Source organism: Chiloscyllium punctatum, chromosome 7 (genome assembly GCF_047496795.1).
Source record: "Chiloscyllium punctatum isolate Juve2018m chromosome 7, sChiPun1.3, whole genome shotgun sequence".
NCBI classification, from domain to species: domain Eukaryota; kingdom Metazoa; phylum Chordata; class Chondrichthyes; order Orectolobiformes; family Hemiscylliidae; genus Chiloscyllium; species Chiloscyllium punctatum.
The window spans coordinates 90,600,360-90,623,584 of NC_092745.1; the positions used below are offsets into that span (position 1 = coordinate 90,600,360).

Below are 23,225 nucleotides of genomic sequence, written 5' to 3' on the forward strand. Positions count from 1 at the left end.
ATTTTCAACTCCTTCTTGCGAAGCTACATTGTTTTGGCCTCAACTGCTTTTTGTAACAGAGAATTCCACAGGCTCACCACTGTCTGGGTGAACAAATTTTTCCTAATCTCAGTCGTAAGTGACCTCGTCTCCTTTGACTGTGACCGATGGTTCTGAGCTCCCAGATCATCTGGAACATCCTTCCTGCATTTACCCCCTCTAGTCAGGTTGGAATTTTATAGATTTATGTGCGACATTCCTCATTGCTCGAAACTCCAGTGAATATAGTCCTAATTGATCCAGCCCCTTTTCATAGATTTGTCCTGCCACCCCAGGTATCAGTCTGGTAAATTTTCTTTGCACTCCCTACATAGACATAACATCTTCCTCAGACCAAATTTCATACAATACCATGTATTTTACTTTTGCATACTAATTTTTTTATGTGAGATCTTATCAAAAGTCATCTCAAAGTCCAAGAAAACCACAACCACTGAGCCCTCCTTATCAACTCTACTAATTCCATCCTCAAAATATTTCTTCTAGATTTTGTTACAGACTAGGCCAGACCACTCAAAACATTCTGAAGCAGGCAGCCCAGATCATAACTTTGCAATTTGTTTCACTAAGCGTAGGGTGAAATTACCTGGAGTAAGTTAGCTAGGTAAACCACCAGGTTTTAAAACAGACAAAAATTTATTCACAAAATTATACAAAGAACAGAATAAAGAAAACCTACAGAACTCAGTCTATCCAAACTAGACTTAATTATGCTGTTCCGAATATACACAACAGTCCCAATAAGTAAACATCCTAAAACACAGTAAAAATGAAACAAATGCTTACAGGTTAAAGTTGAAGAGCAGAAGGGAGAGAGGGTCTAGCAGCCTGTTTCCACACAGCTGAACTCCCAATTAGTTCTGGAGTGAACTACTCAGCTAGAAAGCTGACCACTCCCCTTCATTGTACAGGTCACTTCTAAAACATGACCACTTTGGCCTGAAGTCTTATCTGTTTACAAATAAACAAATTGCATCTCAAAATCCCTTTTCAGCTCTGTACCAAACTAGCCACCTCGGAGCCAGGAGGGTTTTATGACCCTTCTGATAAAAACCAAGGACACAGTATCCTTGAGAAAAGGAACAGCTTTTTAGAAAAAAAGGACCAGCTTTGTGACAGTTTGTCAAGCACGATTTCCCTTTCATAAATCTATGCTATTTTTCGATTGCCACTGCTTTTTAAGAGCACTGCTATTTAATCTTTTTATAATAGACTTGTTTTCTCCATTACTGATGTCAAGCTAAATGGTCTAAGATTCAGTTTCACCTCTACCTCATTTTTTAAATCATGGGGTTACATTAGCTACCCTTCAACCCCTAGGAACTGTTCTAACATCAAGAGTATCTTGGCCATAAACGCGACCATGATTTCTATGGGTTCTTCCTTAAGTAGCCTGGGATGTAGATTATCAGACTCCGGGATTTGTTTGCCTTTAATCCCATTAATTTCCCCAACACCATTTCTCTACAAATACTGAATTTCCTTCAGTCCTTCACTCTCACTAGACACTGCATTCCCAACATTTTTGAGGTCGTACTTGTGTCCTTCTTTGTGATTATAGAACCAAAATATTTATTCAATTAGTTACTCATCTTTTCGTTCGCCATCATAATGTCCCCTGTTTCTGACTATGGCCAGAAAACATTCATCTTCACTAATGTTTTTCACTTCAAATATGAATAAAAGCTTTTACAATCAGTTGTATGTTCCCTGCAAGCATGTTCTCATACTCTATAGAGCAGGAAGGTTATGTTGGAACTATAAGATACTCTGGCTAGGCCACAATTGAACTACTCCATGCCATTCTGATCACCATGTTATAGAAAGAATGTGATCATACTGGAAAGAGTGCAGAAGAGATTTACCAGGATGCTGCTTGGGCTGGAGAATCATTTGTTTTCATTCAATCACAGAATGTAGGCGTTATTAGCCAAGTGAGCATTTATTGCTCTTTCCCAAATGACAACAAGGCAATTAAGAATCAATTACATAGCTGTGGGTCTGGAGTCTGGATGGTGTAAGGATGATAGCTTCATTCCCTAAAGGACATTAGTGAACCAGATGGATTTTTTCACCGCCTGACAATCAACAATGGTTTCACCATCCTAATCAGACCATTGTTCCAGATTTGAATGGAATTCAAAATCAATTGAATTCCATCATGCAGGTTTGAACTGTGATCCCAGAACATTACCTGTGTCGCTGGATTAATAGTTTGATGATAACACCATGAGGTCATCACTTCCCTGTAGTCTAAACAATGAGAAAAGACATGATAGGTTGGGGTCGCTTTTTTGGGAGCAGTGAGGTTTAAAGGGGACCTGATATGGTTGTGGGGGTCAAGGATAGAGTGAATAGGACAGTATTGCTTCCATTAATAGAGGGGTCAATAATCAGGGACACAAATGTAAGGTAAGACATAGAATGGCAAGAGTTGAGAATTCTTTTCACCCAAAGGATGGCAGGAGTCTGGAACTCAATTCCAGAAAGAGTGGTTAAGTCAGAAACCCTTGTAACCTTTAAGCAATATTTAAATTTTCACTTGCATGCCATAATCTCTATGGCTCTGGGCTAAAATGGGGTTAATACAGTCAAATCTTTAACAAAAGCAGAAACTGCTGGAAAAACTCAGCAGGTCTAGCAGCGTTTGTGAGGAGACAGCAGAGTTCATATTTTTGGGTCCAGTGACTCTCCTTCAGAACTTAGTGTAATCTTTGTTGACCGGCATGAACATGATAGGCCAAACAGCTTCCTTCCGTGATGCAAACTTCTATGAGTCTCAAGCCTTGCATCAGATGGCAGGAAGGAAATGGTGAGAGCAGGAGTTACAAGAATGTGTAAAATCATCATATGACAAGAAGGGAGAAGTTCAGTGAAAGTAACAGTTGTTATTCCCTAATACATTGACAAACCCTTACAACATGATATCACAAATTCTCCTAAATCAACAGAAATTAACAAGATTTAAGTTTATAATAATAAGGATTCATTAATAATTTAACTTGAATTATTATGACACACCCAAATCTGAATCATTACTCAGGTAAGTGCTGATAGTTTTATTTCTTGTGTAAATGATACCAAGGGCCAGTGTTGGAACAAATAGTTTAGATGACATCATCCACACAAGAACTGTTCAAAGCTGATCATATCACTGCAGTGCCAAAACCATGATCGAAAACAAAAATTACCTTTTGTGCATTGTCAGAAGGAGGCATCATCTCTGCTGTGAGAACCTGAGGTGGATCAATACCTTTAGTTAACTTCTGGTTTATTAAATGTAGTGCCAAGGCAAACTGCTCCTTTGTAAGCTTTCCACAATCATTTGTGTCACAGAGTGCCCTGTGAAGGCAGAAAATTAAGGCAGATCAACAGCTCTGTACCAAGTATGATGAATTAACTGAATTTAGATTTGGATCATCTTACTTTTAAATCCCAAGGTAAAAACTGCAATAATGTTTAGTCACATTATTTTGTATATTTACTCTAACCTGGAAGCAGTAAAAATAAACCTGCACAGTCTTCAAAATATTACTTTCTAATATATTTATTAATCTCTTCAAGCACCACATTACTTAGTGACATCACTAACCATGGAAAAATTGGATCAATGCACTTGATCTGTGGTGAAATACGCAGCAGTACAACGACTGATTCTGTCCTTCCAAATTCAGTTGTCTTTTGTGAAAGATAATATAGTGATTTGAATACTAAACACTGTGGGTTCCTCACTGGTGGAATTAAGTGGAGATGATGAATTAACCAGTTTAAAGAAGAAGATTCAAAGCAATTTGGCTTTATGTAATTTTCCCTCAGGGGAAAGGCAATGATTCCTTTATTGATCCAGCCTATTAGCTGGAAACCTCACAGTTCCTCATCAAAGATGTTTATCCATATGATGGAGTACAGTTCCAACTGACCCAGTAGTATTTCCCCAACTGCCGAAGTCATGATTTCAGATGTCCAATGTGTCGAAGCTCATGTTTACAAGTTTCCAAACCAAACTACTGAGAATCTTGTGACCAAAACTCTTCATTGGAGAATTCTAATATTCATCCAGATGGAATGACATTTTCAGTTAAGAAACAGGCTTTAAAGCTGAGCAGGAAGAATGTCAAAGATCTGTGATGGATCTAACCTCCAGGCTCTCAGTAGGTTAGCTTGATCATCAACAACATATGCAGACCTGAATGACTCAGATATCAGATTACCTAGCCTTCCAGAGACGATTTATTTTGACACAATTTCTGGTTAGATGTATCGCCATAAAGGGAGTTTGACCTTTAATCACCAGAATACAAACAACAGTGGTCATGTGCTCATGAAATAGCCAGAAAACAGCACGAAAAGGAAAAGAGAGGTTTTTCACAGGTGCAAAATAGAGTCATAGAGATGTACAGCATGGAAACAGACCCTTCGGTCCAACCGGTCCATGCCGACTAGATATCCCAACCCAATCTAGTCCTATCTGCCAGCACCCAGCCCATATCCCGCAAAACCCTTCCTATTCATATACCCATCCAACTGCCTCTTAAATGTTGCAATTGTACCAGCCTCCACCACATCCTCTGGCAACTCATTTAATACACGTACCACCCTCTGCGTGAAAAAGTTGCCACTTAGGTCTCTTTTATATCTTTCCCCTCTCACGCTAAACCTATGCCCTCTAGTTCTGGACTCCCCCACCCCAGGAAAAAAGACTTTGCCTATTTACCCGATCCATGCCCCTCATAATTTTGTAAACCTCCATAAGGTCGCCCCTCAACCTCTGATGCTCCAGGGAAAACAGCCCCAGCCTCTCCCTATAGCTCAAATCCTCCAACCCTGGCAACATCCTTGTAAATCTTTTCTGAACCCTATCAAGTTTCACAACATCTTTCCGATAGGAAAGAGGCCAGAATTGCACGCAATATTACAACAGTGACCTAACTAATGTCCTGTACAGCTGCAACATGACCTCCCAACTCCTGTACGTAATACTCTGACCAATAAAGGAAAGCATACCAAACGCCACCTTCACTATCCTATCTACCTGCAACTCCACTTTCAAGGAGCCTGCACTCCAAGTTCTCTTTGCTCAGCAACACTCCCTTGGACCTTACCATTAAGTGTATACGTCCTGCTAGGATTTGCTTTCCCAAAACGCAGTACCTCGCATTTATCTGAATTAAACTCCATCTGCCACTTCTCAGACCACTGGCCCATCTCATCCAGATCCTGTTGTAATCTGAGGTAACCCTCTTCGCTGTCCGCTACACCTCCAATTTTGGTGTCATCTGCAAACTTACTAACTCTTATGCTCGCATCCAAATCATTTATGTAAATGACAAAAAGTAGAGGACCCAGCACCGATCCTTGTGGCACTCCACTGGTCACGGGCCTCCAGTCTGAAAAACAACCCTCCACCGCCACCCTCTGTCTTCTACCTTTGAGCCAGTTCTGTATCCAAATGGCTAGTTCTCCCTCTATTCAATGAGATCTAACCTTGCTAATCAATCAAACCTTGTCGAATGCCTTACTGAAGTCCATCTAGATCACATCTACCGCTCTGCCCTCATCAATCCTCTTTTGTTACTTCCTCAAAAAACTCAATCAAGTTTGTGAGACATGATTTCCCACGCACAAAGCCATGTTGACTATCCCGAATCAGTCCTTGCCTTTCCAAATACATGTACATCCTGTCCCTCAGGATTCCCTCCAACAACTTGCTCACCACTGAGGTCAGGCTCACGGGTCTTTAGTTCCCTGGATTGTCCTTACCACCCTTCTTAAACAGTGGCACCACGTTAGCAAACCTCCAGTCTTCCTGCACCTCACCTGTGACTATTGATGATACAAATATCTCAGCAAGAGGCCTAGCAATCACTTCTCCAGCTTCCCATAGAGTTCTAGGGTACACCTGATCAGGTCCTGGGGATTTATCCACCTTTAAACGTTTCAAAAAATCCAGCACTTCCTCCTCTGTAACCTGGACATATTGCAAGATGTCACCATCTATTTCCCTACAGACTATATCTTCCATATCCTTTTCCACAGTAAATACTGATGCAAAATACTCATTTAGTATCTCCCCCATTTTCTGTGGCTCCACACAAAGGCTGCCTTGCTGATCTTGGAGAGGCCCTATTCTCTCCCTAGTTACACTTTTGTCCTTAATGTATTTGTAAAGACTCTTTGGATTCTCCTTAATTCTATTTGCCAAAGCTATCTCATGTCCCTGTTTTGCCCTCCTGATTTCCCTCTTAAGTATATTCCTACTTCCTTTATACTCTTCAAGGATTCACTCGATCTATCCTGCTATAACTTACATATGCTTCCTTCTTTTAACCAAACCTTCACTTTCTTTAGACATCCAGCATTCCCTATACCTACCAGCCTTTCCTTTCACCCTAACAGGAATATACTGGATTCTCATGATCTCATATCCTAACCGTATTCTCATGATCTCATTTCGGAAGGCTTCCCATTTTCCATCCATCCCTTTACCAGCGAACATCTGTCCCCAATCAGCTTTCGAAAGTTCTTGCTTAATACTGTCAAAATTGGCCTTTCTCCAATTTAGAACTTCAACGTTTAGATATGGCCTATCCTTTTCCATCATTATTTTATATCTAATAGAATTATGGTCACTGGCCCCAAAGTGCTCCCCTACTGACTCCTCAGTCACCTGCCGTGCTTTATTTCCCAAGAGTAGGTCAGGTTTTGCACCTTCTCTCGTAGCTACATCCACATACTGCATCAGAAAATTGTCTTGTACACACTTAACAAATTCCTCTCCATCTAAACCCTTAACACTATGGCAGTCCCAGTCTATGTTTGGAAAGTTAAAAACCCATAACCACCCTATTTTTCGGAGATCTCCTTACAAATTTGTTTCTCAATTTCCCTCTGACTATTAGGGGGTCTATAATGCAATCCCAATAAGGTGATCATCCCTTTCTTATTTCTTGGTTCCTCCCAACTAACTCCCCTGGATATATTTCCAGGAATATCCTCCCTCAGTACAGCTGTAATGCTAACCCTTATCAAAAATGCCACTCCCCCGCCCCCTCCTCTCTTGCCTCCCTTTCTATCCTTCCGATAATATTTGTATCCTGGAACATTAAGCTGCCAGTCCTGCCCATCCCTGAGTCATGTTTCTGTAATTGCTCTGATATCCCAGTCCCATGTTCCTAACCATGTCCTGAGTTCATCTGCCTTCCCTGTTAGGCCCCTTGCATTGAAATAAATGCAGTTTAATTTATTAGTCCGACCTTGTCCCTGCCTGCCCTGACTGCTTGACTTGCTTCTGTTGTCAACTGTACCAGTCTCAGATTGATCTCTGTCCTCACTACCTTCCCAGGGTCCCACCCCCCCCCCCCCCCACCTTACTAGTTTAAATCCTCCCAAGCAGCTCTAGCAAATCTCCCTGCCAGTATATTAGTCCCCTTCCAATTTAAGTGCAATCCGTCCTTCTTGTACAGGTCACTTGTACATCAAAAGAAATTCCAATGATCCAATATCTAGAATGCACTGCTTTGGAAGGCAATAGAGGCAGGAAACTTCACAACCTTTATGTAGATGAGCACTTGAAATGTTATAACATTTGAGACCATGGGTCATGTGCTAGACAGTGGGATTCATGTAGATAAATCGGTACTTGAATAGCCAAAGGGCTCCTTCTGGCTGTATGACACTCTACCAGTGACAAAAGAATATTCTTCCCAGAAAACGAATGACGTTGCTGCCAAATTTCTGACTCTAAAATGGACACAAACCATATCCCATTAGACAGTGTATCACCTGCTGGCTTAGTGCTTCAGTAGAAACTAGTATTTCTTGCAAACACTTTCTTTTTATTGTATCAAACTCACCCATTCTATATAATTTTACAACTCATACATGGATTGAAGAATACCATAATTTTCATTATTTCACGAAAGAATTTCCAATAAATGTAGGATTCTGCATCAAGAAGGAAAACTTTCGGATTGAGTTCTTAGCTGTGAAGTTGGATTCTGAATTTTCTGCTATTGTTTACCAGAGTTTGATTCCCTTGAAAAAAAACTGAAGGATTAGAGGGGTCAGGAGGAAAACTTTGGGTTGTGGAATTCCATGCCCAGTTTGGTGGTTAAGGTGGAAATTCTCAACTCATTTTGAAGGAATTTGTATCTACAGCTGAAGCGCTGTAACCTGCAAAGCTATGGACCAAAAACTGCAAAGTGAGATTAAAATGGGTGCTATTTTATCCAGCTAGCACAGACAATATGGACTGACTGGCTTCTGTCTGAAAACTGTGTGAAACAGTGGAAGAAGTCACAGACTGATTAACAGACAACATTTATCAACAGAAATATAACATCGATGGCCAAAGCTATCTTTATATCAGCTGATGGGGCTGTTAGTTCTGTATGGAGGTAAGGTTTTGCTGGTATTTGCAACTATTCAGTGAATGAAGACGACCATTCCCCAATGGATGCAAACATCCAAATGAATGCCAATCCAGAACATTTAGTCAGCCATTGATCAGAACTGTCTGGAACAGCCTGGAATCAAAAACTACACTTGCACATTCAGAGATATGAATACAAAGAAAGATGGGTGTAGTTTTTGAAAGTCAATTACTTCAACCATGGAACACCATTACAAGGTTGTGTCCTAGGTCCAACCATTTTAGCTGCTTCATCAATGTCCTCCCTCCATTATAAAGATCAGAAGGAAGAATGCTCACTGATGACTACACAATGTTTAGCACCACTCACAACCCCTCAGATAACTGATGTAGTGCATGTCTAAATGCAGCAGGACTTCGACAACATTCAGGCTCGGATATAAGTGGCAAGTAACATATTGTGAGATATATATTCATAAAACAGTGGTTTTGTAGTACTTTTTACTCTTACAAGATGAACTAAATTAAACATCCCTGCCAACTTATTACTGTTTATTTACACCTTTCAATTTTTAGCAGCCACATGCTGCAAGCTGTGTTTAAACCTGTTTCTGTATCAAAGGCCACCCCTGAATAAGTGTTAATACTGTAACCTACTCAGAACAATGCCAGTCCCACCATCGTGTCTCTATAACTCATACACAACTATGGAAAATTATAATATTTATTACCTTAGTAACCACTTCTCTGGATCTGAATAGGCTGCAGAACATCAAGTAGTTTCCTCTACAAGCATGTCCCCACAGGGTGTGGCTTTTTATCTCTTTGAAATTTCCTTATACACTAATTATTTCTATAACACTGTATTACCTATTTCTAACATAGATTTAGGACTATCATCTTGTACTAATGTATGGATTTATACTTTTTAAATACATATTAAATAAGGCTTTTACCCGAACTTATTATCAAAACAGCACTTCTGCAAAACTGCATGAATGAATGTATAGGAAATATCAAAAACCGGCAATAGTAGATGAAATCTCATGACCCGGTTGCACGAGATCAGTTTATTATCCTCTATACTTTTATTTAGTAAAGTTTATTTTCTCACTTAGTTAGGTTGTATAGGTTCAGATTTTTACTAATATTACTAACTTTAAAGCCAAAAGCAGTAACATCTCTTAGTTATGCCAGCTCAGACCAGACAGACATTCTAATCCCATCAAGAGTAACAGCCAGCATTTAGCACATGTTTAAACTACCTCCTGCTTCCCCAGGACAGATATCACACAAAATTGTATACAAAAGATGCAACTATATAGTGCCATAGTGCTAAAATTTAATGTATGCAAAAACAGTGTATAAACAGGCTAAAGTATAATTGTACTTTGGATTCCATCCCTGCCTCGAACTGTGCCACTGCAGATGGTCAATAAAGAGACTACTTTTACCACTTACCAATCTCAGTTGCTTTTGAACACAATCCCACACATGCATATCACATACTTACTAGGCAATGAAAATCTCCAACAACAAAGTTATAAATGCAAATTTATTGATATGGTGGTCATCAGTTTAATGGATTGTAGTTGTGATGTGGGGCCAGGAGGTGTGTCTCATGGAGAAGCTCAGGGAGGGCATGAGGGTCCTATTCTCCTATCACATCTAAGTCAGATTATGTTTTCACCTTATGTCCATGACAACAACAACATAATTCAAGAAACATCTTGACAACAGGGTCAGTAATCAGCAAAACTGAGATTATGAGTTGAAATCAGCAATCAGGAACGAGTGATTTTTTTTTCAAACCTCTTTAGTTTAAGAAGGAGGCTTAATCCTTCAGGCTAACAGCAGCACTGAAGAACAACTAAAGTACCTTCTTAAAAATTATTTGAATCTGTAGAAAATCATAAGAACATTTAAGATTAGTTCTAATGGATGAAAGTGATTATTATTGTTTTTGTTAACACACACTGAACACTTACCAGATATGAGCCAGTGTTGTTGGGGTCAGACCTGTGGTAAGAAAGATATCTTTAACCTCTACCCCAGAGACAAATCCATCTTGATCTTTGTCAGTTTTCATGAAAATCTCATCATATTTTGCTTTGTCAGCTGGTGTTACAACCCATTTGACAGCCTGGAAAATACAGAAAACATTGCTTAGATTAACAATTGTACCATCATTTTCAAAGTTCAGAATGAGAAGAGCAGTTTTCTACAAAAGCTAAATACAGATAATGCCAGAAATCAAAAGTAAAAATGAAAATGCCAGATATACACAGGAAGTCCAGAAGCATCTATTAAAAAAAACACAAAATTGATGATGACTTTTCACTCAAATAGGGAAAAAACAAGAGGGTACTATTCTCCTACATAGGATATCACAGCTGAGACAGATTATGTTTTCACCTCATGTTCATGACAACAAGATAATTTAAGAAACATCTTGACAACAGAGTTGGTAATCATCCAAGATGAAATTATGAGTTGAAATAAGTTTGTTTTTAAACCAAGAATCAAGGCAGGAAAAAGTGAAGGCATATCTACAGGCAGCTCCCAATTTATGAATGTCTGAGTCATGAACACATGTACTTACAAATTGCTATTTTGTATTGTACTGTATTGTGTTCCAACTTGATGCAAATCAATCTATGAACATACTTGTTAACAGAACCTGTTTGCAACTTGAGGGCTGCCTTTATACCATGTGTAAACATATTAGATTCACTATGAATTATGAAGACTAAGTGATATATGATAAACATCATGTCTGAGCGCAGATCATTCTAATTAAAATAATCACCTTTCCAGACAAAGATGACACATCATTCCCCACATCACACCATTCCTGAAAATGGATCACTAGATTGCTAATTGTTTCAATTGAAGTATATACAGATGGAGGGCATTGATTGGATAGTTACTTCACAAGTGGCACATGAGTGGAGTCAGGAGATACATGCCTGCAATAATTTACTCTGAATAAATCTATTCTTTGAATTCTTCCTTAATTAACTGGCTATCATGAAAATCAGAGTATTAAAAATATTTTCTTGATTGGTGTTTTATTCCAACCCTTTATTTTGTTCACAGAATGTGAGCATCGTTGGATCAGCCAGCATTTGTGCCAATCCCTAGTTGACAGACGGCAGATAAGGGGGAATTATATTGTTGTAGATCTGGAGTCATATGTAAGTCAGTCCAGGTCAGTTCAGCCGTTACCTTTCCTAAAGGACATTTATGAACCAAACAGGTTTTTCCGACAATCAACAATGGTTATCATTAGATTCTTAATTCCGATTCTTAATTCCAATTCTTATCAAATTGGGCGGCATAGTGGCACAGTGGTTAGCACTGCTGCCTCACAGCGCCAGAGACCCAGGTTCAATTCCCACCTCAGGCAACTGTCTGTGTGGAGTTTGCACATTCTCCCCGTGTCTGCGTGGGTTTCCTCCGGGTGCTCCGGCTTTCTCTCATAGTCCAAAAATGTGCAGGTTAGGTGAATTGGCCATGCTAAATTGCCCCTAGTGTTAGGTGAAGAGGTAAATGTAGGGGGGTGGGTTGCTCTTCAGAGGGTCGGTGTGGACGTGTTGGGCCGAAGGGCCTGTTTCCACACTGTAAGTAATCTAATCCAATCTAAAAAAAATTGAAAATTCACCTTCTGCCATGGCAGTATTTGAACCCACATCCCAAGATGATGATTTGGGTCTCAAGATTAACTGTCTAGCAATAATACTACAAAGCCATTGCCTTCCCATAAATTGCAGGGGTTTTTCTCACTCACAGGGGGAGAGAAGGGAAATCATGTGACAACACTGTTTTAAATAAATGTAAAGGCTAACAAACTACCAGAAGCTTGACAGTGAATCAAAAGAGAAATTGTACTCTTTCTCATTTTGAAGTAGTATCAGTCACTAAACACTAAAGTCGAACAGATACAAATTGTGGAAAATCTCTATATCAGCCCATTTAAAGCACAGTTTTGAATAAAAGATTAGGTCAAAAATATGCCCAGTTACAATTTTAACTTGATTTAACTTTGGTTTGGGAGTGATGTGTCAGTATCTCTGTATAGTTAATAGCAAATCAACAAAGAAAAATGGTGTTCAAGAGAAACACCATTATTATTTGTAGTACCTGGACTGGTAGTGTTTTAGTAGGTAGAATTCCCACAGGGGGCAAGGACTGTCGGCTTTCCTTAGCAGTAGGTGGAGATGGAATGAGTGGCACTGAAGATGGAACACTTGCTTTTTTCCTCTTTGAAGGTGGTACTAAGGCAGGCGGCAAGGAAAATGGCACAGGTTCTTTCTCAAGAGCACGGTAAACCAAGTACATTGCCTTATGAGAGAAAAATTATACTGAGTCTTGACATTAAAACAATTTTGTAACAGTTTATAAAAATATTAAATGAAGCTGAAATGAATGAAGAAACCTAGCTATTAATATAATCAGGACCACAGCCACACTTATGCAACATTGCCAAACTAGTGCATCAGGAGAAGGGATGTCTAAAAGAATTCTGTAATGAAACCTGTGAACTATGACTCAAATTAATAACTTCTGAGAAATGGTTGAACTTCTATCAGGTGCCTAAAATATTCATTAGAAAACATGCATTTTACAGATTACATTGGACGGTGGCTAATATTCTACCACTTTTTAAGAAAGGTGGGAGAGAGAAAGCAGGAAATTATAGACCAGTTAGTCTGACCTCAGTGGTGGGAAAGATGCTGGAGTCTACTATAAAGGATGAAATTACGACACATCTGAATAGTAGTAACAGGATAGGTCAGAGTCAGCACGGATTTATGAAGGGGAAATCATGCTTGACTAATCTTCTGGAATTTTTTGAGGATGTAAGTCTGAAGATGGACGAGGGAGATCCAGTAGATGTAGTGTACCTGGACTTTCAGAAAGCTTTTGATAAAGTCCTACATAAGAGGTTAGTCAGCAAATTTAGGGCACATGATATTGGGGGCAAAATACTAACTTGGAGTGAAAGTTGGTTGGCTGACAGGAAACAAAGAGTAGTGATAAACGGCTCCATTTCGGAATGGCAGGCAGTGACCAATGGGGTACCGCAGGGATCAGTGCTGGGACCGCAGCTTTTTACAATATATGTTAATGATGTAGAAGGTGGTATGAGTAATAACATTAGCAAATTTGTTGATGATACAAAGCTGGGTGGCAGGGTGAAATGTGAGGAGAATGTTAGGAGATTACAGGGTGACCTGGACAAGATAGGTGAGTGGTCAGACGCATGGCAGATGCAGTTTAATGTGGATAAATGTATGGTTATTCACTTTGGTGGCAAGAACAGGAAGGAAGATTACTACCTAAATGGAATCAATTTAGGTAAAGGGGCAGTACAAAGAGATCTGGGTGTTCTTGTACACCAGTCAATGAAGGTAAGCATGCAGGTACAGCAGGTAGTGAAGAAGGCTAATAGCTTGCTGGCCTTCATAACAAGAGGTTCTTCTGCAGCTGTACAGGGCCGTGGTGAGACCACACCTGGAGTACTGTGTGCAGTTCTGGTCTCCAAATTTGAGGAAAGACATTCTGGCTATTGAGGGAGTGCAGCGTAGGTTCACGAGGTCAATTCCTGGAATGGCAGAACTACCTTACGCTGAAAGACTGGAGCAACTGAGCTTGTATACCCTTGAGCTTAGAAGACTGAGAGGGGATCTGATTGAGACATATAAGATTATTAAAGGATTGGACACTCTGGAGGCAGGAAACATGTTTCTGCTGAAGGGTGAGTGCCGGACCAGAGGACACAGCTTATAAATATGGGGTAGACCATTTAGGACAGAGATGAGGAGAAACTTCTTCACCCAGAGAGTGGTGGTGTGTGGAATGCTCTGCCCCAGAGGGCAGTGGAGGCCCAGTCTCTGGATTCATTTAAGAAAGAGTTGGATAGAGCTCTCAAGGATAGTGGAACCAAGGGTTATGGAGATAAGGCAGGAACAGGATACTGATTAAGGATGATCAGCCATGATCATATTGAATGGTGGTGCAGGCTTGAAGGGCAGAATAGCCTACTCCTGCACCTATTGTCTATTGTCTACAACATGACTATTAGATAATCATTGTAGGAAGGATATTTGTGACGACCATCATTGGTGATTTCTGTATTGTGAATCTTGCCTGCTCTCCCACACTTATGTAAGAGAACTAGTATGAGATTTGGGTATTTGCATTAAACAACCAAACGTTTCAAGGAACATTCCTCTCAATAAATTTCAAATTTCTATGTGTTCCCAACAGCAACTGCATGAGAGTTTGAGTTTCTTCTGCACATTCTTGCTGTCAGCATATTAATATAACAAAATCACAGTGCAGCTGTGATGTCCAATTGCTTGGATATACTTGGGAACGTCAATAAAAAGATGGCAGTTTTCTCTACCACATATCTAAATACAGATGGCATATATTATTTTAAAATACATATATGATGCTCAGAAACAACAACATAAATTATTTTAAAGACTACTTTTGAGATTTCGATGTTCTGCTAGGCCAATAGTTATTGCCCTTCCCTAGTTGCCTTTGAGAAGGTGCTAAGCTGCCTTCTTGGACCACTGCAAACCATTTGCTGTACATACACCCACAATGCTATCATAGAGGGAGTTCCAGGAATTTGTCACAGTAACACTGAAGGAAGAAAGTGGGGACTGCAGATGCTGGAGATCAGAGTTGAGTGTGAAGTGCTGGAAAAGCGCAGCAGGTCAGGAAGCATCCGAGCAGCAGAAGAAGCAACATTTCCCTAATGATGGGCTTACGTCCGAAACATTGATTCACCTACTCCTCGGATGCTGCCTGACCTGCTGTGCTCTTCCAGCATCATGCTCTCGACAATAACACTGAAGCAATGACAATATATCTCCAGTGATAGCTGCACTACAATAATTAGATGGAAAATTACCTACAGGGCTTTAAATAACATCAAAATGTCAAAAAAACTCTCTCAAGATCAGAGTTTCATAATTATTTCATACACTGTGCTCAGTGATTAGCACTGCTGCCTCACAGCACCAGGATCCCAGGTTCGATTCCAGCCTTGGGCGACTGTGTGGAGTTTGCACTTTCTCCCTGTGTCTGCGTGGATTTCCTCTAGGTGCTCTGGTTTCCTCCCACAGTCTAAAGATGTGCAGGTCAGGTGAATTGGCCATGATGGATACAATGCTCATGACATACTCAGTATAATGTTATGAAGTTGAAGGCATGTACTGTACCTTTAAGAGAGAGAGAGTGAATACTCTTTTCCACTGAGAGCTTACAAGCACCTGTCATATGACTAACAAGCAGCCCCAGGGTGTACCGGAAAATTGAAAATATCTAACATTTGAGTTAGTTGCTGTTTTGATAACAATTCAAATTTAACCAGTTTAAATTATGTCCCAGGATACTAAAACCCAATTGAGATTGAATTTATTGTTTTTGCCAATATCGAACCAATGAGACGATCCAATGTTAAGGTATTAAAAAAGCAAGCAGTTTGATAGTCAGACAAAGTAACTGCCATTTGAAACACTCTTTATCAAAAGGTACCTTTTCATATGAAACATATATGCAATAAAAAGTCAGACGGTGACCCAAGGAGATCTTCTGCTGAAGGAAGAAAGACACCAAAGATGACAGCTGCAATATGGTTTTGAACTTGAGTTGATGTAATTTTAATAAGACTTTTATTGGAACAGTGTATTGTTATAGAATTGGAGGCAGATAATAAGCAGTTAAGAGAAAGGGGTCTCAGAGTTGTGAATAGTTGTTGTTTAATGTTCACTTTTAGAGTTAAAGAATAAATTGATATTATTTTCTTCAGATAGTGAAATTTGGGAGCTCTCTGTCCCTCATATTTTAAACGATTATGAGGCAAGGTGAGCTTTTCATGTGTTTAGTTTAATTAACAGAGGAGTTCACTGCTGTGTCGTAATAATAAGCTTACAACAATTGGAAAAGCGAGTTACCAGCGTAAACACAAATAAAGAAATAAATCGCGATAAACCATTCCTCGGCTCCAATGATTTGAGCAGATCACCAGATGTACAATGTTTGTCTGAAGATGGTTAGGCTCATTCTGAGCACCCAAAGGAGAAATGAAACGTTTCCACGGTGATAGTACAGAATCTCAGAAAAAGCCACTGTGTTTTTCCCTTTGACTTGTTTAAAAAAAATCAAGCTGCACAGGGCATGGCAGCCTCCCAGCCTAGCGAGGTGTCCTTCTGGCCCAGAGTGGCATCCTCCCGACCTGGCATGGCTTCAGCATGGACTTCCTGCCTTGAGGTGATTCCAGAGCGATCTTCCGTCCTCGTGAACCCTGATGTGAAGCCCCTGCAGAGTGGAGTCACGGTCCGTTGAGGACTGGAGGCCAAGTGCCAGCATGGATTGAGTTGGAAGACACTTTTTCAGAACATTTTTTTTGCCATTTTATAACTTATTCCTGAAATCTGCGTCACCATTGCTTCTGGACATAGAAGGCTAACTCTTCTGTCTTCCAATCTCAGAGAAAGTGAGGACTGCAGATGCTGGAGATCAGAGTTGAGAGTGTGGTGCTGGAAAAGTATAGCAGGTCAGGCAGCATCTGAGGAGCAGGAGGATCAACGTTTCGGGCATAAGCCCTTCATCAGGAATGGGGTTTGTGGGCCGGGAGGCTGAGAGATAAATGAGAGGGGGGTGGGGCTGGGGGAGGTAGCTGAGAGTGCTATAGGTAGATGAAAGTAGAGGAGAAGGTGATAGTCGAAGCGAAGTGTGGAGCAGATAAATGGACTATGGATAGGCTGAGTTGGAAGCTTAGGACTGGGATAATGTGGGGGAGAGGAATGAGGAAACTGGTGAAATCCACATTAATCCCATGTGGTTGCAGGGTCCCAAGGCGGAAGAGGAGCCGTTCTTCCTCCAGGCATCGGGTGGTAAGGGTTCGGCGATGGAGGAGGCCCAGAACCTGCATGTCCTTGATGGAGTGGGAGGTGGAGTTGACACGTTCAGCCACAGGATAGTGGGATTGATTGGTGCAGGTACCACAGACATGTTCTCTGAAACGATCCGCAAGTTGGCATCCTGTCTCCCCGATGTAACGGAGACCACATTGGGTGCAAAGGATACAACAGATGATCTCTGTGGAAGTACGGCTAAGTTTCTGGCGGATGTGGAAGGATCCTCTGGGGCCTTGGATGGAGGTGAGGGGGGGGGAAGGTGTGGGCACAGGCTTTGCACTTTTTGCAGTGGCAGGGGAAGGTGCCAGGAGTAAGATGAGGTCTGGTGGGGTGAGGATCTGACAAGGGTGTTGTGGACGGCATGGTCTCTCCGCAACGCTGACAGGGGTAGGGAGGGAAATATATCCCATTTCTGCTACTTTCCCTCCCAGCCCCAACCCCTCCCATTTATCTCTCAGCCTCCCGGCCCACAAGCCTCATTCCTGATGAAGAGCTTATTCTCCTGCTCCTCAGATGCTGCCTGACATGCTGTGCTTTACTAGCATCACACTCTTGACTCCGTCTTCCAATCTCACCTGCTTTTCACCCTAATCAGACAGGAGCCTTTCATTTTTGTCCCTTCCAATCCTTGCTCAAAACCTATTCAAATTCTAACTTTTCCCAATTTTGATGAAAGCTCACAAACCTGAAACATTAATGCTGTTCCTCTCTCCAGAGATGTAGACATAGCCTGCTTAGTAACTCCTCCATTATCAGTTTTCTTTCAGACTTCCAGCACTATTTCCCTTTTTTAATTTCAGGTTTTCAGCATCCGCAGTATTCTACTTCTTGATACTTCAGTCTTGTCTCCTTGGAACTACAGAAAATTTTTTTTCATCCAGAATTTGGACCCAAGAACAAAAGCAAAATACTGTGGATGCCGGAAATCTGAAAGAACAATAAAAGCTGGAGAAACTCAATGTCCTGCAGAATTGGTGGAGAAAAACAGCTTTACCATTTCAGGCTGAGTGAGTTGCAGTTGTAGAAAATAAATTGGTAGCATAGGAAGTAACACCAAATATCAATGGAAGTTGACTAAAGCATATCATACAAGTGGATAATTAAAGCTATTTTTAGTTGTCAATTCAAAAGGCTGGAAGTCCCCAGATTCTACTTTTAAGTGTCATTGTAGGAAAAGCAAAATAGGTACATCAGGCAGAGTAGAAGAAACAGCATCAAAGCTTCCAAGTAAATTTAAACAAATTTTCTCCAAATTCAGAATGCTATTTTCTTGCAATGTAACTAAATTTCAAAGAACAAGAAGGGATTCATGGAATTATGCCTCTTATATATAATCTAGCACAGGATTTATTAAGTAATTACTACACCGCACAAAAAAATACTGTGAATTCAACCTCAGAAAATAAGCGATGCCTTACTAATTACAACATTGTTGATTCAGTTTTAACTTCACAATAAATAGTTCTTGATTTCAACTTCCACATAAACAAAGATATCATTCTGAAAATGCAGGAATGCATTTCAAATTTGGTTAGCTTCAACTAGCAGGAAAAAAAATGTAAGGGAATAGTTGGCACTGTTTAACTATCCAGGTAATGCAAGCTGAATTTATAACATGGGGAGCTCATAAAATAACCCATGGCCAAATATAAGTGGATAAATATCCAAGTCAAAAATCTATGAAATTTTATGGGAAAAAACATATTCCCTTCTCCCTACAGATTCCAAATTTTATGTTGATTTTTACTGCCAAAGGAGTGCATGATATCTATTATGTCAGGATGGCACAGATAGCGAGCAGTGCACATGCTAATGTCACATCTGTAATTCACGTGTATGTATGGTTCCAATGTTCATTAAGAAATTAAATGTTCCTTCAAATTCAAGGGCAAGCTTTTTTCTTTAAACTTATCCATTTCCTGAATATAAAGGCATTTATTATGAATGATGGTGGGGATTAATTATAATGAATCGTGAATAGCATAAGATGAAAATGGGACCTTTGGCACATCAGAGGTGATGCCATAAACAGAAGTGTGGAAGCCATTGACACAAGCGATGATTAACTGCATTAAGACAGCAGAAATGGAACTACATCGGGACAGTATTATGGAGGCAGATCAGAGGTGAGGTGACAGTAGAGAAGCACAATATGATCAAACAAGTCAGGAGTCAACTAAGGATAATACCTTATTCACACAGGCCCCTAATGAAGGCTACTACATTATCTTTGATTTCTAATAATTGCAAACTCCAGCACAAAGCTAACAGAAAAACCTATAAGTATGCTCGGTCACCACTGATCATGAAATTGGTCAATGTGGTTTCAGTTAATACCACTGAACTAATTAAGTTTAATGGTCATAATTTCTGAAACCGAAACACCAAAGATATGCTTCGGTGTATTTAATAAAGTTGTATTTAATACAACTTGAAATGATGTGATTTATCTAATATGTACATGTTTTTAAATTTAATTCTAAACCCAGCATGAAATTATCCTATCCTGTAACATTCATGACCTAACACCTGGTAGCAGTGCATTTAAATCATGTGGTTCACTCAAAAGGTTTGCCATCTTCTATTTCACAATAAACGAGTACTTTAAAGAACCTTAAAGCACAAAAGAAGCAGATCATAAATTCTAGCCATAAAACACAAATGCTGGAATAAAATTCAAATAAATAACACATCTCAGGAACAGGAACAATGTTCATTGGGAGCCACTCTCCCTGGTTGATATCAGAATGCCCAACTTCCCACATGATTTTGTGCTCAATGCAGCAGACAGCTGCGACATAAACACCACAAAGGCCTAGGTTCAATTCCACTTTTACTTCTTTGGCTGCTATATAGTCACTGAATCATAGTCACAGAATACCCACAGTTTGGAAGCAGGCTATTCGGCCTATCAAGTCCACACCAAACTTCTGGACAGCATCCCACCCTTTCCCCATAATCGTGAATTTCCCATGGCCAACCCAGGGAGGTTGCACATCTCTGGACAATTTAGCATGGCTAATCCACCTAACCTGCACATCTTTCTACTGTACAAGAAAACTGGAGCACCTGGAGGAAACCCATGCAGACACAGGGAGAATGTGCAAACTCCACATGGTCAACCAAGGCTGGAATTGAGCCTGGGTCCTTGGCATTGCAAGACAGCAGTGCTAACCACTGAGCCCCCATGCTCTCAGCTGAGATGGGGTTACGGGTGTACGTTTGGTCATACAATCCCAGATGATTCAAGTTTATATTCCCTTGTCTCGATCTCTGTGCTGTGGAAGTGTAGACACAATTGGCTTCAATACTTCTTGTAGTCAAATACCTTTGATTTAACTCCATTTGAAGTCAGCCCAAAGAATATTGACTACTTCAGTTAGCTATCAAAGGCTATTCTAAAGCTCAATACTGCCCTGTCACACAAATCATATTGTGAATGCATTTCTATGAAAATAAAATCATCAGGTAGCCTGTGGTCCCAAAATAGATAACTGTATAATATATCTGTAACTTACAACAGCAAATTCATCCCGATCTAATAATCCATCATGATCAGTATCACTGAGGTCCCAGACCTAAAAGATAATGAGAAAAAAAGTTAATAATTAGACTCATTCAATTCTAAACATGCTTTCTAAATCAAAGCATCCAGGGTCAGAATTTTCTTATAGCAATGAACACATCATGTTACAGAGTCATACAATACAAAAAGAAGCCCTCAGTCCACCAGTCCATTCCAAACATATTCCCAACTAAACTAGTCCCACCTGCCTGCTCCTGGCCCATGTCCCTCCAAACCTTTCCTATTCATGTATCTATCCAAATGTTTTTTAAACATTGTAATTGCACCCATATCCACTACTTCCTCATAAATTTCATTCCACATTCAAAAAGATTGTAAAAAGATTTGCCTCATGTCTTTTTCAAATCTCTCTCCACCCATCTTAAAAATGTGCCCCATAGTCTTGAAATTCCCCATATCAGAAAAAAGACAACCATTATCAACTCTATCTATATCATTATTTTATAAACTTCCATCAGGTCTTCTCTCAATCTTCTACATTCCAGTGAAAAATGTCTCAGCCTGTCCAACCTTTCTTTATAACTCAAACTTTCCATCCCCCACAACATCCTGGTAAATCTCTTCTGAACCCTCTCCAGCTTGATAATATCCTTCCTACAACTGTGACCAGAACTGGACACAGTATTCCAAAAGAGGCTTCACTAATATCCTGTACAACCTCAACATAACGTCCCAAATCCTATACTCAAAGGACTGAGCAATGAAGGCAAGCATGCCAAACACCTTTTTAACCACCCTGTCTCTATGTGACACAAACCTCAAAGAATTATGGACCTGTACCCTGAGGTCCCTCTGTTCGACAACATTAACCAAGGCCCCTACCATTAAGCCCTATCCTTGTTTATTATATCAAAATGTAATACCTCATATTTATTCAGATTGAACTAACTCCACCTGCCATTTTTTAGCCCATAGACCCATTTGTTCAAGATCCCTTTGTAATTTTAAATAACATTCTTGCCGTGTCAGCAGTATTTTCAAACAGCTTTGGCAAAAGCTAATTTAAGAGAACGCAGAAATGAATTAGGAACCCAAAATATATGGATAACACCACCTTAAGACTGTACTGGAACTACTATTAAACATCATGACACAGACATTTTACATTATCTAATCAGAGATGTTATGTCTTGAGCAGAGGGGACTTAAACCTAGATCCCCGGCTCAAAGTTAGGGGAACTACCACTGTCACAAAACAACTCTGCGGACGTTTCAAATGCCATCAATTTGTCCATTAATCTAATTGAAGACATATTCCTTTCTGTGCATGACACTTCAATCAGCTTGGCTATTAAAGGATATATTAGTATAGTATTAACTTACTCAAATAATAACATCAGCAACCTTCATCCAAAAGAGGATTTTTGTTTTAGAAAAGCAAGATTGTAGCTGTATAATGTAAGATGTATGATTTACATACATTTCAATATAATTTACTTTGGATCTTTGAACATTGAGCTAGTGACGTATGGGTTTTCTGTGTCTGAAGGCACTTTATGATTAACTTGCAGCCAGTGTTTTCTTTTAAAACACACAATTAGAGTCACAATTCCTGAAGAATAACATGGTTTTGTTTACACTGGGAGAGTATACGAGCAAATGAAGCAAACAATGTAGTGCATTAGGTTTTCAGATATAAGATTCTAGATTTTTGTTTACTTATCAGAAACACCCATATCTTGAGAAAAAAAAATAGTTTCAGTTTGGGGCAGTTTAGTTGTTGAAAAGTGTGGTGCTGGAAAAGCACAGCAGGTCAGGCAGCATTTGAAGTGCAGGAGAGTGGACCTTTTAGGCATAAGCCATTCATCAGACATTCCTGATAAATGACTTATGCCCGAAATGTCGACTCGCCTGTTCTCAAATGCTGCCTGATCTCCCATGATTTTCCAATGCCACACTTTTCAACTCATCTCCAGCATCTGCAGTCCTCACTTTCTCCTAGGCAGTTTATATTCAATTTTATATTCAAACTTGGGTAATTAGAATGCTATCCCTAGTATAAATCCTGGGCAAACATGATAAGCAACTGTCAAGCTCTGCAATAAAGCAGATCAAAGGATTATTTGTAAACAACACAGAATCTGAACCAGTAAATAGCACTAAAATGATTAATTTGGTATTAAATCAGATAGCAAAAGGAAAATAGCAAGAAAGAAAGAAAGGTGGGATTTAGCAAGAGAGTAAAAACAACAAAGAAAAATGAAGTTCATTGTTTCTTTTTTTAACAGCTCTAACAATAATTAAAACCCAAAGAGATTAGACTCCACGCTCATAAAAGTTCCTATCT

The 23,225-nt window shown here is 39.8% G+C and overlaps 1 protein-coding gene across 5 annotated transcripts in view; it reads right to left on the reverse strand.

The window, feature by feature from the left end:
* The window catches only part of eps15 (epidermal growth factor receptor pathway substrate 15), a 177,921-nt gene that overhangs the window by 110,802 nt on the left and 43,894 nt on the right, over positions 1-23,225 (reverse strand). For 4 of the 5 annotated variants that reach the window (XM_072574277.1, XM_072574279.1, XM_072574276.1 and 1 more), the window contains 4 exons: positions 20,871-20,930; positions 12,554-12,754; positions 10,399-10,553; positions 3,231-3,381 (listed from right to left, as the gene is read on the reverse strand). In XM_072574277.1, coding sequence (XP_072430378.1) covers positions 3,231-3,381; positions 10,399-10,553; positions 12,554-12,754; positions 20,871-20,930 — 567 coding nt within the window. The remainder of the gene's footprint in view (positions 1-3,230; positions 3,382-10,398; positions 10,554-12,553; positions 12,755-20,870; positions 20,931-23,225) is intronic. The other variant, XM_072574278.1, reaches the window with a different exon arrangement.